The following is a 16,217-nucleotide window of genomic DNA, read 5'->3' on the forward strand; positions in this document are numbered from 1 at the left end:
CTGAGTCACTTGGGCAGTTTCTTCTTGGACCTCCCCCCAACACGCGCAGGCCACCAACTCACCTCCATGCTCTGGGTCTCTGGTCCACACACACATACATGGTCCTCGACAGCCATTTAAAGCTAAAATACTCACCAGGAAGGTAGCAATGGCAGAGCCAATCAAAAAGCCGGCGATGACGTCCGACCAGTGGTTACGATATTCAGCCACACGGTTCAAACCAGTGAGAAAGGCCAAGCATACGAGCCCCAGAGACAGCACCGGTTTGGCCAGACGGGTGCCCTTCATCGGCTCTGTGCACGTCAAATACATCTATGAGAGAGAAGACGGAGGTGGTCAATGTTCTACTGTGGAAGCATCCTGGAGCCCCTTTCAGAATAAAGGGGGAACAGTAACCCTGACCCATGCTGTTCAGCTGTCTGACCCGATTCCATTAGCCTTCACTGAGGAGCGTCTCCATCCATCAGGAAAGTTCCTCTTCTTGTCATTTGGACTCATGGCTGCTAATCTGAGGGTCTGATGGTTATGAGGATTTGCATGTGTATTAGCGGGGGTGGCGAGGGCAGAGCCTGGTACTAACATGTGGACCCAGTTCCACCCTGGTTGGGGCGTAGAGAGCAAACGTGCTGGGACTCAGGCCTACGCACCCTTTCAGTCATCTCATGTTGTTGTTGGGCCTACGTCCTTTCCTGGACTTCAGCCAATGCCAGGTTTCAGGATGAAATCCACGCAGTTGGTCTCTGACCTCTGGTTTGTATTACTTTAGCATGGCACTGAACCTTGGAAGAGCTTCGCAGCAGTGTGGTGGATGCCCTTTTACTACGAGGCACCCTTCAGGTAGTCTGTGCCACATGTGAGAGAACTCCTGTCAGAACATTTTCCTCATCAATGTTACCATCAACAAAGTCCAGTCTCTAAGGAGGAAAATAATCTCAAATAAGTTGGTCGCTTAAGCGTGTAAACCCGCTGCTGATTGATCCCAGATCAAGTTCAGCTATTATAGTAGGTTGTTCCTGACATTTTCTTAGCTAGAAGAGCAAAGTCATGGCCCACAGACAGCTGGTGGGATCCAACTATTGCCGCCATCAGTCCAGAGTCCACCACTCGACGACAACACTTTGTGCTCATAATTCCTAAAGGTGTGTGGCAGATTAGATCTTTAGAAGAGTGGAGACACAGAGCAGCAGAGAGGGGCAGCAAGAGGCTCTAAGGCTGCTGTCCTTCAGCTGGAACCAGGGCCTTGGTCAAGGCGAAGAGAATTCTGAACACTTCCAAAGACCTGTTAGTTCTGGTAGAAACACTTCACCACAATGATCAACAAAACCATGGGTTCAACAGAAGCAGAAGGTTCTGGAAGGGCCCAGTCAGAGCCCAGACCCAGACATGACTGGTAGTCTGTGGGCTGATCTGGAGAGGCTGTGTAGGAGATGTTCTCACAATCTGACTGACCTAGGGCACCAATAGTCTGCTGCTATGACCGATGTCATAATTTCAAAGGTCAAGTCTTTGTTTAAGGGCTTTTTCCTTTGATAAGCTCTCATTTGTAATGGATTTGTTCCTGTTATAGTTCTCATTAGAGGTGGAGAATGTTCTGACGTGAGTTCCCTTGCTCTCATTTAACCACAGAGCGTTCAGGGGTCGGCAATGAGTTAAAGTTCTCTAGAAATACATTGGCTAATGATGATAAACACTACAGCAGTTACGGTTCAGAACCAGGTTTCCGTCCTCTGCCACGTACAGATGAAAGACATTCTCTGAGACTCACTGCCAAATAAAGTGCAGCATAGATGCTGAGCGCAGCCTCCTTGGAAGGGAAGCTTTTTCGGGCCCGCAGGATGTCATCTTGGTTTCCTGTACAGGCTTCTTGGTGGCTGATGTAGCGCAGAGCCTGCTGGCATCCCAGTGCAGTGTAGTTTGGCTTACACACTGTGAGGAAGTAAGGGGCCAGGTTTCCAGTCACAACCTGGCCTGCATTGACAAAAATATCCACAGTAAAGAGACCAAAGGCGTAGACCCCTGCAAAGAAGAAGAAAAGCACGGAAGATGATCATAAAGATGCTCATTTCAGCCTGCTGAAGCACAGCTGACAACTTCAAATATTATCATGTCACATCAGCCAAGCTGACAACACAGTTTCCACAGGACCAAACATCTCCAGGACAGGGACTCTGGGAACCAGCAGGTGGCATTCAGCCTGACTGAGCAAACCACAAACACACACCCAGATGTCGAGAGAAGAGACGATAGAGAAATCATTATGTGAACACAAAGCAAACACAAGTTAGCCAGCGCGGTGGCCACCACAGCTAAACCAACAGCAGCCATAGACGAGCCTATGCCTCTTTCTGTGTTTTGCTTTTGGAGCAACAAGAGCCACAATGAGCTCAAGTTCTTTCAAAAACATCAGCATTGCAGCATCTCCACGTCGGTCCAGTAGAGCTCATATGCTCCACGACCCGCGAACACAAGCCTTTTGTCGCTTATGAACCAAATGGGACTTAGAGAAAACTTGGTTGAAAGCAGTTTAATTCCAGTCAGCAACCCAAGGTAGGATTGTCTTATCTCTCTACTGGGGTTTCCCTGGGCTCCCTTCCTTCCCACTGGGAAGTGGTGATAATGAACACCTTCTCCTCGGGGTGGGACACTGTGTGGAACCACAGGTCAGTCAGAGAACCCTTGAGCCCTCAGCAGAAGAGAACACGTTTTCTTCATGTGAAGTGTGTGTTGTACAAATAGCTCTCAGGAACATCCTTCCTTTCTGGAAGGGAGGCAAATGCTTTTTTGTTTAGCCAAACCTTAGTAGTGTATCATGTGATCCACCAGGGGGACCAGATCCACTCATTGACCGCAGGAGGCTCTGATGTGCCGGGACCGGTCCTCGCCTTGCCATGCAAGTCTCTCAGAGTGTTCAGAACCCTGTCACCGACGTGTTTTCACACTAAAAGGCTCCTTCTTGCAAGTGGAGGCCGGACGTGATAGTGGTTCGGATGATATGGGCACACTTGGAGGAGATGTCGATCCATTTGCCTCAGAAGTGTTGACCCATCGCCTGCTATGATTTTTCCCTTGTAGAGCCAACCATCCCAATGGATCAAGATGCCCTGGCACATCCTTGGCCGGACACCTTTCTTTATGCCTTCCCTCCAGTTCCACTCCTCAACACTCCACAAGGTAGAACAATGCAATCACGCAGATTTGCTTGTGGCTTTTTAACTTCTAGGGAATGCCTAGGCCTTTCCCCCTAAGGCAGGACCTCCTGTCACAGCTGGAGGGAAGCGAATGGTATCCTCATCTGTGGCATCTCCAATTGAATGCCTTGCACCCCTCATTTGATCCCTTGGAACATGCTGTCCTTAGGTGGTTGCCTGTCCAATCTGTCTTTCTGCTCATTATTGCATCTACAAAGTGGGTTTGTGAGCTTCATGCACCGTCTGTGGCAAGGCCCTGTTGGCAGTGGTATCCTAATGAATTAGGGGTTACGATGTGGCCTGACCCTGCTTTCCTCCCTGAGAAGCTTTCTGCCTTCCATGTCAACTGGTCTATCAATCTGGCAGCTTACAAAAGTCAGGGCAGGAGAAACTACATCCGAATGCTACCCTAATGTGTCCTGTTCAAGCTCTGAAACAGTACAGTGAGGTTTCTGCAGGGTTTTGGAAGCTCGACGCCCTATTTGTGTCATTGAGGACACAAGAAAGGTGATGCCTTGTTCGAGCAGAGGCTCTAGCTTTGGGTTGTTTACACTATATCACATGTATCCAGGCTCAAGGGCTTTCATATTCCCCCAGTGAAATATCACATGACCAGGAGCGTCTCCACATCATGGGTTGCCTTGAGGGGGCATCCCACAGAATAATATGTATGCTGCAGCCGCATAGGTTTCTTCCTGTACTAATTTCATCAGAGAATTTGAGGCACTTCCAATTCTGTGGCATTGGTCATCTTGTCTGATTCCTCAATCGGGAACTGAGTCTCAGTGAGTGAGAGTTCCTCATGACCTTGTTGGTATATGTCATCCAGGTATTTCATACCAGTTCTGGTGGTCAGGGAGAATGAAAGGGAACAGGAGTTATGGATGTATTAAAGGTTCTATGAATTCTGCCAGAGTTCACCATCATTTCAAAAACAGATTTTTGAAAATGTTATAGGACAAGATCACTGGGTGGCAGCCCCACTTTACCAACTGATGTGAGTTTGTTAGGGGTTAGGGGTTAGGGTTAGGGGTTAAGGTTTAGGGTTAGGATTTAGGGGTTAGGGTTTTGGGGTTAGGGTTAGGGGTTAGGGGTTAAGGTTTAGGGGTTAAGGTTTAGGGTTAGGGTTTAGGGGTTAAGGTTTAGGGTTAGGGGTTAGGGTTTAGGGTTAGGGGTTAAGGTTTAGGGGTTAGGGTTAGGGTTAGGGGTTAGGGTTCATCCAGGTATTTCATACTGGCTCTGATGGTCATCCAGAATTCATAGAAGCGTAGTTACATCTGAAATTCTTTTTCTTCCCTGTGCCCGTCTTCCATATTCTACCAGGTTATGTTAACGTGTGAGCACAATCAGAGTACAAAACACAAATGAGAACAAAGCTGAAACTTACCAAGGAAACGGAAAGTTCTCCTCACCATTGGGTTGAGGTAACAGCAGTCGCCTGTTGCTACAGTCTTGTCAGACCTGTCAAACTCTTTGGACGTGTACTGGACGAGGAACATCACAGTCTCTGTTATGGTGATCTGACAGAAGTAGAGACACCACGATGTAAATACTGCATCCCAGCTACTGACACAGACACCAGTAACCAGTCTCCATCAGTAACATCACACCTGTATGTCACAAAGTCATGTTTGAGGCTTCAGAAATGGTTCTGAGGTTGAGGGAAGGGCTTAGAGTAAGATCAGGGCATTTAGGGGACGTAGGTTTTTACCTCAAGCCACAATAGTCACATGTTCCCATTAGGTGTCACATAATATCTATGTTGATATACGCTGTGTGTACAAACTATGGCAGCTTCCATTCTTCTACAAGAGTGTGTATCTGGGAAATTGTTCCTATTCATTCTGTAAAATATGAGGTCATTGATTGAGGTGGACAGGGATTAAAATAGTTCTCAACTGAACGGATCAAACCATAATTTTATGGTTGTTACTTTGTTATCTTTCAATAAAGAAGGGCCTTTCTCACATTGTCAAGACAAAGTTGAAAAGAGGAGGGTATCTGCTCAAGCCCCGGTGCGGAAAAAACTGGGAAGGTGTTCTTGTAGCAGGGGGGAACATTTCATGACACTGCCAAGGTACCCTTGAGCAGTGTACAGAATCCCCAAAAATCACATAGGCCCTGCAACAAACTGCTGACTCATTTGGGGTTTAGCGTGCCGTTGCAGCCATATGCAGCAGCACCTGTCCCAAAAAGTCTTGCCTTCACTCAAGATAAAAGGTATACCCCAAACAACCCCATCTCATCAGTCGCCCTGCTACGTCACATCTGACACAATGTAGTCAGCTAGATGTTCTCTTGGACTCCACCAGACCCAGACTTAGAGTGAGATTAGCTTTGCATACTACTTCTTGGCATCCTACATCCAGGTTGTGCACTTACATTTTGCGTGCAATTATAAGGGGCGTGAATGATTTGAGAAGTGTCACTATGAAAATATGAGCCAAATCTTTTTTTGCAAAATGAAATCTGCCTGAGATCAAAGGAATAAAACAAGAAAATTCCTGCTCACTTTCAGTGCCAAAATGCTCAGTCAAAAAAATGGTTGGACCTGCATTTGTAGCCCAGCCCAGAACAGGTAGGTGAATCATTTCAGATAACCCTAACTCTAACCCTAACCCCTAACCCTAGCCCTAACCCCTAACCCTAACCCTAACCCTAACCCTAACCCTAACCCCTAACCCTAACCCACACCCAACATGGTTCACAGGGTGACTTCCGTCTCATCAGTGGGGTCACGAGGTGCAACTGCGGCGTGTATATTTAGCTAGGAACAGAGAGCTTCTTTCCCTCGCACACTTGGAGCGACGTCCTCGGGCAGCGTGCAGACAGTGGGGGCCAGTATCCACCTGGCAATCTTGGCAGGCTGACTCTGCCTCAGTAACCATCAGCTGATATACTTGTCACATTAGCACCGTGTGACACCGCTGACCAAGACAGAAGTAGACACAAGTGTAACTGTAGGAGTTACACAATCGTGCACCCAGAGGTGTAACACAGAAAGATGGCTGAAGCCTTCGGAACTTCTAAACACCTGTGAAGACCAGTTGTGTTTTGTCTGGACACGACATCATGGTACCATAATAACAAGAGTGGTTCTCTGTCTGACTGGGAGGAGAAGAGGAAGAAGAAGAAGGTGCTAAAGAGCAAACTGTCATCATTGGTGCGGCGGTTGTAAATAAAGAGATCATGAAATCAGAACCATTTTAAAGTGAAGATAAGACCTGTGTGTGTGTGTGTGTGTGTGTGTGTGTGTGTGTGTGTGTGTGTGTGTTGTAAAATATCATTTCTATGCTCTTTCTTTTGAGCGATCTTTAGGATCAGTACATTTATTTTCATGTTTCAGAATTTCTACGGGGAAACTCACTGTTAGCTCTTCAGAACTGGGAAATCCATAACTGAAGGGTTAGCTGACGTAATTGTGTTCAGCTTAATAAAGTTGTGTTGAGCTGATCCATACAACCAAGCCCCATGAGACAGACTCACCTGGCTTCACTGAACGTGACTCCTCACCATTACACACCGCACTGGCACAAGGCTCTTTTTCTCTATTGCTTTCATTTTAATAAGTGTCCGATTATTTTAGGGGCAGAACATCTCATTTTGGAGGGCGGACTTTCCTTCATTTATTATTCATTAACGAGCCTGGCGGGTGTGATGGTGTAAAGTTTGCTGATGAACGTGCACTCACCAGCAGAGTGGGCAGTCCTGTCACCACGGCGTAGAGCAGCACGGGCGGCACAGCGCTGCTGTCCTCTGGTCCAAGGTAGGGTTTGGTGAACGTGGCATCGTAGCAGAAAAAGCCCTGGACGTGCACACTGAAGGTGTCAGTGTACTCAAAATAATAGGCCAGCATAACGGTCCCGGCCATGATCACCAGCTGGAAGTAAAGCATGATGCAGAGGGAGAGAAGAAGGCATTTAAGTGAAGAAAGGTTCCTCTGCCCTAGCCTGCCTCCTCCTCCGCCCCTGAACGGCAGAGCACTGCTGACCGCCTCATGATTCCCCCGCTGCACACAAGCAAATGTGCTGCTGCTGCCGATCTGCTGCAACCACAGAGTGGAGAGAGTGTGTGTGTGTGTGTGTGTGTGTGAGAGAGAGAGAGAGAATGCCAGGCTTTCTCATGTGTGTGCCTGGCTGTGGGGGAGGGGCTGTTTAACCAATTCACCATCAGACTGGAGCAAAACATCTATGTAAAGAAAAGGGAAGACATCATCCAGGAGAGCGTTGTGGGGATAATTGGGGCTCCTCATATAGTGTCGATACGTATGGATGCTAACGTGGACATCATGCTTCCCCACCTAAAATACCTGCTCAAAAATAATCCATGCAAGAGAGGGGAGGACGCCACTCTGGCGAGCAGACAGGCACGAGCACATTAGTGTTGGAATATGATGAGTTGTTAGTGTCATCGTCTGTGCACGTACATGGCTGAGCCACCGTTTATGCTAGCTCCTCATTCCAGCACTGAAAGTTCAGTTCTCTCAGGTGTCAGAAGAAAAAGATAGTTCTACGGAGCAGATCCACCGTGGTGACGAGCCACGAGGCCCTGTGATGGCCTGAACCTGGGTGAGTGTCCAACCACCAACAACCACGTTGATCCTAACCCTAACCATAACCCCCTAACCCTAACCCTAACCCTGAACCTGAGTGAGTGTCCAACCACCACAACCACGTTGATCCTAACCCTAATCCTAACCCTGAACCTGGGTGAGTGTCCAACCACCAACAACCACGTTGATCCTAACCCTAACCATAACCCCCTAACCCTAACCCTAACCCTGAACCTGAGTGAGTGTCCAACCACCACAACCACGTTGATCCTAACCCTAATCCTAACCCTGAACCTGGGTGAGTGTCCAACCACCAACAACCACGTTGATCCTAACCCTAACCATAACCCCCTAACCCTAACCCTAACCCTGAACCTGAGTGAGTGTCCAACCACCAACAACCACGTTGATCCTAACCCTAACCCTAACCCTAACCCAACCACGCTGATCCTAACCCTAACCCTAACCCTAATCCAACCACGTTGATCCTAACCCTAACCCTAACGATGCAGGAAGAGTTCAGGTCTCAGGACGTGAAGAGTAACCATGGAGAAGGTGTAAAGAGGGTGCAGTGAAGGGGGGCGATGGTTGAGGGTTCACCGGTCGGAACAGGTGTGTTTTTAGATGTTACACTGTGCTGGAGGTGGAACATCTCAGTGTGGATGAGTCCCCTGGTGCATAGATGGGTATGTGGGGGGGGGGGACCAGGCCGAGCTGGGTGCTGGAGGGGGGGGACCAGGCCGAGCTGGGTGCCAGAGTCCCGTTCAGTCCCGTGAGAGAGCTGAGAAGAGGAACGTGCCATCCCAGAATGATCTGGTTGTGTGTCATTAAACATACATCTACTGTTGTAATCAGACGTTCCACACATGCTGTGAACAGACGGCACACACACTTTGATACAAGTGTGCTATTTTTAACATGCAGTCTCTCACTGTGCACAAACAGAATCAGCCATGCATAAAGAGGCCCCCAGATCAGCCAATCAGAGAGCAGCTCACCAGAAGTGTGTTTATACACTCGTGTCTGGAGACCGACACATCAGAGCGGGACCGAGGAGTCGGTCTCTGATCTGGTGAGGACGCAGCTAGTAAAGTGTGTGTGTGTGTGTGGTGGTGTGTGTGTGTGTTGTGTGTGTGGTGTGTGTGTGTGTGGGTGTGTGTGTGTGGGTGGGTGTGGGTGTGAGTGTGTGTGTGTGTGTGGTGGGTGGGTGTGTGTGTGGGTGGTGTGGGTGGGTGTGTGTGGGTGTGGTGTGTGTGGGTGGGTGTGTGTGTGTGTGGTGTGTGTGGTGTGTGGGTGGGTGTGTGTGGGTGTGAGTGTGTATGTGTGTGTGGGTGGGTGTGAGTGTGTGTATGTGTGTGTGTGTCTGTGTGTGTGTGTGTGTGGGTGTGCGTGTGTGTGGGTGCGTGTGTGTGGGTGTGGGTGTGTGTGTGTGGTGTGTGGGTGGGTGGGTGTGTGTGGGTGGGTGTGTGTGTGGGTGAGTGTGTGTGGTGTGTGTGGGTGGTGTGTGTGTGTGTGTGTGTGTGGTGTGTGGGTGGGTGTGGGTGTGCGTGTGTGTCTGTGTGTGTGTGTGTGTGTGTGTGTGTGGGTGTGAGTGTGTGTGTGTGGTGTGTGTGTGTGTGTGTGTGGTGGTGTGTGTGTGTGTGAGTGTGTGTGGGTGGATGTGTGTGTGTGTGGGTGAGTGTGTGAGTGTGTATGTGTATGAGTGTGTGTATGAGTGTGTGTATGAGTGTGTATGTGTATGAGTGTGTGTATGAGTGTGTGAGTGTGTGTGTGTGTGTGAGAGAGAGAGAGAGAAAGAGCAGCTCAGTAGTGAACAACAGAAGATGATGGGAATCTCTCTCTCTCTTGGATCTCTCTCTCTGGGATCTCTCTCTCTCTCTCTCTCTCCTCTCTCTCTCTCTCTCTCTTCTCTCTCTCTCTCTGGATCTCTCTGGGATCTCTCTCTCTCTCTCTCTATGGGATCTCTCTCTCTCTCTCTCTCTGGGATCTCTCTCTCTGGGATCTCTCTCTCTCTTTCTAGGATCTCTCTCTCTGGGATCTCTCTCTGGGGTCTCTCTCACTAGGATCTCTCGCTCACTAGGATCTCTCTCTCTCTCTGGGATCTCTCTCTGGGATCTCTCTCTGGGGTCTTTCTCACTAGGATCTCTCTCTCTCTCTGGGATCTCTCTCTCTCTCTGGGATCTCTCTCTCTCTCTCTCGGGATCTCTCTCACTAGGATCTCTCTCTCTCTCTGTGGGATCTCTCTCTGGGATCTCTCTCTCTGTGGGATCTCTCTCTGGGATCTCTCTGGTTGGTTAATTTTCCGGCTCACTGAAGACAGAACTTCCAGCTCTGCATGTGTGTTCAGGGATCTGCGAGTTCCTTCTTGGTCTTCCAGGCTCCTCCAGATGTTACATGCTGGATTCTACCAGTCAGGTCAAATCTGTCTGTTACGCAACAGTCTGAGAGGCTCCGCCCCCACCCCCCATGAATAAGACGGCTGACCAGAACATGGAGGGTTTTTGAAGCTCTGCCCGATTCAGAGCTCCCAGTAAAAACAGAGAGGTTCCCACCAGGAGCCTGGAGCTCCACCACACCCATGACAAGCCCAGGTCCTGCTGAACCGCTACACTACATCCGGATGTCATCTGCACCTTTCTGCACCAAGCTGGTGGATTTTGTGCAACAGGTGTAACTGTGACTGCAGTCATCATGAGAGGAAAATGAAACCAGCAGTACTGCCCATGAGATGTCTCCTGGGGAGTAAACAGAGTCCAGATCCATCCCAGAACGGAACGTATACAGACAAAAACAGCCATCAGGGGTAGAAGGGCTGAATTTTAGGCAACCTCAGATCCAGGTAAGGTCTGGACAGATGGCAGCTTCTCCATGACAGCACAGCCAGAAGGATCCTGGCACCACCTCCATACCCTTGACACTTTACTGGGAGAGCCAGTGTTCCAGGAGAGGTTGGAAGGGCAGAAACCTGGAAGCAGGACCGCTATCTGCTGCTTTGTGCATGAAAACACAAGCAGCCAGATCTCTATAAAATGACCTGCAGCAAGTCACCTCCATGTCTGATGTGGGACCAACATCTACAAGGACCAGTAGCTGCAGCCCAGCTGGTATTTGCCAGCAGTGGTGGATTTGCCACTGGCACCGTGTTGTCTTCTCAGATATGAGCAGGTCCCCCTCCCCCCTGAGCAAAGGGGATAGATGGGAGAGAGTTTATGATACTTTGGTGGTGGGTCAGTAAAGGTCTAAGGAGTCATATCCTGGTCTAACGAGGCACATCCTTGGAGGACCATCAGATCTCCCTGTGCTAGCTAGAGATGCCTTAGCTGCTGTCCTGGTGACACTGGGATGAGAGCCATCTACAGACCAGGTCAGAGCCTCTCCAATGCCACAGCTCCTGTCAGGTGTTCCCTGTCTCACAGGTCCAAACATATGCTGCTGCATAGTTGCAGAGCCGTCAGGTTGGCCATCCTGACCTTTGTCCCCCTAACAATGTGCACGTGCCCCTCAGAACTTGAGCACTGAGTGCTAAGAGAAGATGGCCCAGACTGAGGAATCACGGTTTCCGTGATCACACGGTCGCAGGATGTGCTATGGAACAAAGGCCTTTGTAGCATCGAGGTGAAGTTGTGCTGGTCATTGCTTGTCTCTCTCCTTCATTTAGATGTTTGGCATCTACCCCCTCCCTGAGTGCTGCTGCCAACCATGTTCACCCTTTCATGGAAACAGGATCCCTGAGGTCTTTCAGCAGGATGATTCTCCTGATGAATGGAGCACAGCTACCTGCTGACCTCTCACCCTAGTGATCCGACCATTTTCTTTTAAAAATAAGGCCCAAACACAGTGCAACCTCGCTCTTTTTGTTGTCGTGGAAACCGGTCCTAAATTCCCCAGCTTCTTCGGAAGCTCATGCTGTCATAACCTGAAGTGTCTGATGGAGTTCACTAAATAAATCATGACGGTTGCTTTATTTACAGGGGGAAGCACACAAAGAACACGAAGGCAGCCCTCCAGGACTGCATGGCACTCAGGGAGCGGGCGCGGCCCTCCAGGGCACAGGGAGCGGGCGCGGCCCTCCAGGGAACACGGAGCAGGAGCGGCCCTCCAGGGAAAACACGGAGCAGGAGCGGCCCTCCAGGGCACAGGGAGCGGGCGCGGCCCTTCAGGGCACAGGAGCGGGCGCGGCCCTCCAGGGCACAGGGAGCGGGCGCGGCCCTCCAGGGCACAGGGCGTGGCCCTCCAGGGCACAGGGAGCGGGCGCGGCCCTTCAGGGCACAGGGAGCGGGCGCGGCCCTCCAGGGAACACGGAGCAGGAGCGGCCCTCCAGGGAAAACACGGAGCAGGAGCGGCCCTCCAGGGAAAACACGGAGCAGGAGCGGCCCTCCAGGGAAAACACGGAGCAGGAGCGGCCCTCCAGGGCACAGGGAGCGGCCCTTCAGGGCACAGGGAGCGGGAGCAGCCCTCCAGGGAACACGGAGCAGGAGCGGCCCTTCAGGGAACACAGAAACATCAGGGAACCGAAGCAGTCCTCTCTGCCCTTCTCAGGTCTACCGGTGAGTCCTCCACCATCAGCAGTCCTACTGGACTCAGGAGTCCGGCGCGGCACGCTCGCCAGTCCAGCAAACGGCATGAAGACCCCGAACGTGCCCAAGAGACACAGAAGGCAGAAGCAGACCCCCACGACTGCAGGTCCTGGACTGCAGGAAACTCAACACATGACAAGGGAATCCGGACAAAACCCCCACACAAGACAAAGAGACACCCTGGCCCTGACAGGCACAACCTGCTTAAATAGGCAGCAAGATGTAAACTGCCTACAGGTGCGCCTCCCCGCAGTGCCAGCTGCCACCAATTGAGCTCCATTCCACCCCCTGTAGGACAACGACCGACACAACCCAGAACCCCAACATTACCTCCCCCTCAACGGGCACCTCCTGGCACCCTACAAAGACCATCAAGGTAGGCACAGCAGAAGTGACGGGGAAGGTTACTGTCAGGGGAGGGGAGGGGAAGGGAGGGGTTGTGTCTTTAGCTCCACCGCGTCCTGACCCGCCGGGTCCACACTGGCCGGGGTGTTCTGTTACGAGACAGGGATGAACAGGACCCGAACGCAGGCCAGGACACAATGGTGGAAACAATCCTCAGGGACCGCCGGCGTCTGCCCTCCCCAGGTCTACCATGAGTCCTCCCCCAGAAGCAGTCCCCCTGGACTGCAGAGAACTCGGGAGTCCGGCGCGGCACGCTCGCCGGTCCAGCAAACGCCATGAAGACCCCGAACGTGCCCTGGGTGCAGGCGCCTCCCCGCAGTGCCAGCTGCCACCAATTGTGCTCCATTCCACCCCCTGCAGGACAACGACCGACACAACCCAGAAACCCCAACACTCACAACAGGATTCATGAATACCTTTCCTACCAGCTACACGTGCACATTTCTTAGTTTACGGAGCGATTCAGAGCGTAAAAAACAAATCAGCATCACAACTAATTAGCGGGTAAAATTACAGATGTGATCACATGAATGAAATTTAGCCCAAACTTATCAGCTGTCAAATCTAAATACAGGCCTACTGACCCGAAGACTTAGGGCCTCCACGAGCCTAAACCAGGTCTTAGTTCAGCGCCCAGCCAGAGGTTCATTACTGTCATTAGAGGAACAATAAACAGTTCCAGGACTGGTTCATCTCGCAGGGAAAGGCACATTGATTATGTAGCCATGTTCTCATTACAAGTCACAGGCTGCTTTGATCACCCTACAACCCGAGCTACAGCGGTGTCCCCCCCAGGGGATCTTGTACCTCAAGGTCTTCTTCAAGCAGGACACAGAAGGACCAGCTGCTCAGGAGGTAGCTCACCAAACGCCAAGGGTGCTTTAATCTGAACACCTCTCATGAAGTCTGAGCTCCTCAGGGGCCACTCTTATTTATGATCTGCTTCCTTTGGCTGCTACCCCAAAGGGTTAGGGTTAGGGTTAGGGTTAGAGGTTAGGGGTTGGGGTTAGGGGTTAGGGTTAGGGGTTGGGGGTTGGGGTTAGGGTTAGGGTTAGGGTTAGGGTTAGGGTTAGGGTTAGGGTTAGGGGTTAGGGGTTAGGGTTAGGGGTTATGGTTACGGGTTGGGGTTAGAGGTTATGGTTACGGGTTGGGGGTTAGGGGTTAGGGGTTGGGGTTAGGATTAGGGTTAGGGGTTAGGGTTAGGGGTTGGGGTTAGGGGTTGGGGTTAGGGGTTATGGTTACGGGTTGGGGGTTAGGGTTTGGGATTGGGGTTAGGGTTAGGGTCAGGGATTAGGGGTTAGGGTTAAGTGTTGCACTCTAGATTCACAGATTAATTAAGAGCATCCGCATCACTGCAGATTTTGCTTTGTTCACCATTTTGGATAAAATCCCAAGTTCTTTTGTAGAACGGCTCTTTTCTTCAGCACCCTGGCCCAAGTTCTTTCAGGGAGGCAAAGCCGTCTCTAGTGCGAACCCCCCCTCGCCGTGGACCCCAATGCTGCCCGGCTAACAAGCCTAAGGACAGGGCCGGCCCTGATTATTTCAGGCCAGCAGGGACATGCGTGACACTCTCGCCATGTTTTTGTGGACAAAGTCTGCCCTCTAGTGTTGGGCTAGCAAAGCTTTCATAACGTTACCAAGAATCTGATTCCGTGGAATCTGTGAAACACAGTCGGACTAAATGTTCTTTAGCCAAATGACAAAGGAGAAACAATCCTTCTTCTGCTCTCTTTATACTGGTGACGGGGAAAGGTCAAAGGTGACCTTACCACCTGATCTTAAAGCAACCCTTTCCATTTAACACATCAAGAAAAACATGAACCATAAACATTTCATAGTGAGCAGAAGGTAAAAGAATGAAGAGCATGTTCCTAGAGGAGCACGAGAGCGTCGACTTGCCTCCACTGGCAGTGATGAACAGTGTCTCCATCTGCTTCTCAGCTGCTCTGAAGGCATTTTGGAGACTGCGAGACAGAGACAGGACATCAGTTCTGACCCAGACAGAAGCTGCACCAGTTAAGTTAGGCTGAGCTGAGCTGAAGATGAAGCCTGAACATGCTAGCTCCATGCTAACCCTAGCCTCGAAGATAAAAGCTACGGCGGAACACAGCTGTTGAGTGACCACTACGCTGCTAACACATGCAGCTCTTACTGATGGAAACTCAGATTTCAAAGTCCTCATTCCCTTTGTGCAGAAACTCCGATGGAACTTTTGGTGTCCAAACATATTTTGAGCGGCATAAAATGAGAATTGTGTGAAAATAATTCTTTAAATGGAAAAAAGTTTGTTGTTTTCCGATCATTTGGGCTCTTTTTCGGTGTTTTGGCGTGTGAGCAGGACTGAGGGGTCCTGGGTCACACATCCAGGTCCTCCATCCACCAGATGTGTCTGTGGGATCCACCTGTGGTGGAGACCTTCAGCGCCTCACCACAAACCTTCAAATCGTTGGTGTCTGGTTCACCAAGAAGCAGGAGGGATCTTTACTACTCAGACAGTGGTAACTCAAAGCCAGGAAACAGAGCTAACTCCAGTTTCAGAGACAGGTAACCAATACTGAGGAAACCTGATCTGGGACGGTCACCTGCTCATGGAACATCTGCCACAAAAACTGTTGAGGGCGAAATGCAGGTGAACGCGTCTTCCTGTTGATTGGTGTTGGTTTCTGTTGCCTGGCAACGGTATGAGTGTGACACAGAAGACGCTGACTAAGGCTGCACATTAATAACTGTCAGATTTCACCGACAGACGTGACTTTTCAGCCAAAACGACCAAAAACAAAAGTTAGTTTCACCATGTTCCTGACTGGACTCATCTGCTGCTACCTGCTTCTCCCAGTCTGGGGCTCCAGCTGCCCCAGCTGCCCCAGTGTGGGGCTCCAGCTGCCCCAGTGTGGGGCTCCAGCTGCTCCAGCTGCTCCAGCTGCCCCAGTCTGGGGCTCCAGCTGCTCCAGCTGCCCCAGTCTGGGGCTCCGGCTGCCCCGGTCTGGGGCTCCGGCAGCCCCAGTGTGGGGCTCCGGTTGCCCCAGTCTGGGGCTCCGGCTGCCCCAGTCCGGGGCAGATTAGAGCGAAAGGAGCTGTGAACTTGGCAAGTCCAGAGCAGAACTTTGACTTTAACCTCTGGTACACGTGTCAGACCATCACCAAGAAGATGATCTGGTTAGAACCTTCCAGCTCAGCCCAGTTCAGCCCACAGCAGCTTTTCTCTGTAATCATGATGACGATGATGATGATGAAGCTCTTCTGTCATAACCTACTTCCGGCCGCTGTGAGGGGCGGGTACACACCTGAAGCAGCGTTTCCTACCTGCCGGCGGCTCGTGCTGACCCGGTCCAGTCCCAGTAGCTCCCGGCTCTGTTTTTAAAACTCTTCGGGTTCTTTAAGGCCTCGTCGCGGCAGCGCTGGAAACGCGCATGCGCGGTCCCGAGAGGCGTCCCGCAGGGCAGCGTTAGAGTGACGTCATGTCCACGGACGCGCTTGAGAAGATGCGGTGACTGA

The 16,217-nt window shown here is 50.9% G+C and overlaps 1 protein-coding gene across 1 annotated transcript in view; it reads right to left on the reverse strand.

The window, feature by feature from the left end:
* plppr5b (phospholipid phosphatase related 5b) overlaps positions 1 to 16,167 on the reverse strand; it is a 26,018-nt gene extending 9,851 nt beyond the window's left edge. Inside the window, exons 1-6 of the mRNA XM_057012574.1 lie at positions 16,026 to 16,167; positions 14,622 to 14,686; positions 6,880 to 7,068; positions 4,576 to 4,708; positions 1,766 to 2,016; positions 136 to 312 (exon numbers count right to left, since the gene is read on the reverse strand). Of these exons, the coding sequence (XP_056868554.1) occupies positions 136 to 312; positions 1,766 to 2,016; positions 4,576 to 4,708; positions 6,880 to 7,068; positions 14,622 to 14,678 (807 nt within the window). The 5' untranslated portion in view covers positions 14,679 to 14,686; positions 16,026 to 16,167. The remainder of the gene's footprint in view (positions 1 to 135; positions 313 to 1,765; positions 2,017 to 4,575; positions 4,709 to 6,879; positions 7,069 to 14,621; positions 14,687 to 16,025) is intronic.
* Positions 16,168 to 16,217: the final 50 nt, after the last annotated feature.

Source organism: Takifugu flavidus, chromosome 17 (assembly GCF_003711565.1).
Source record: "Takifugu flavidus isolate HTHZ2018 chromosome 17, ASM371156v2, whole genome shotgun sequence".
NCBI lineage: Eukaryota > Metazoa > Chordata > Actinopteri > Tetraodontiformes > Tetraodontidae > Takifugu > Takifugu flavidus.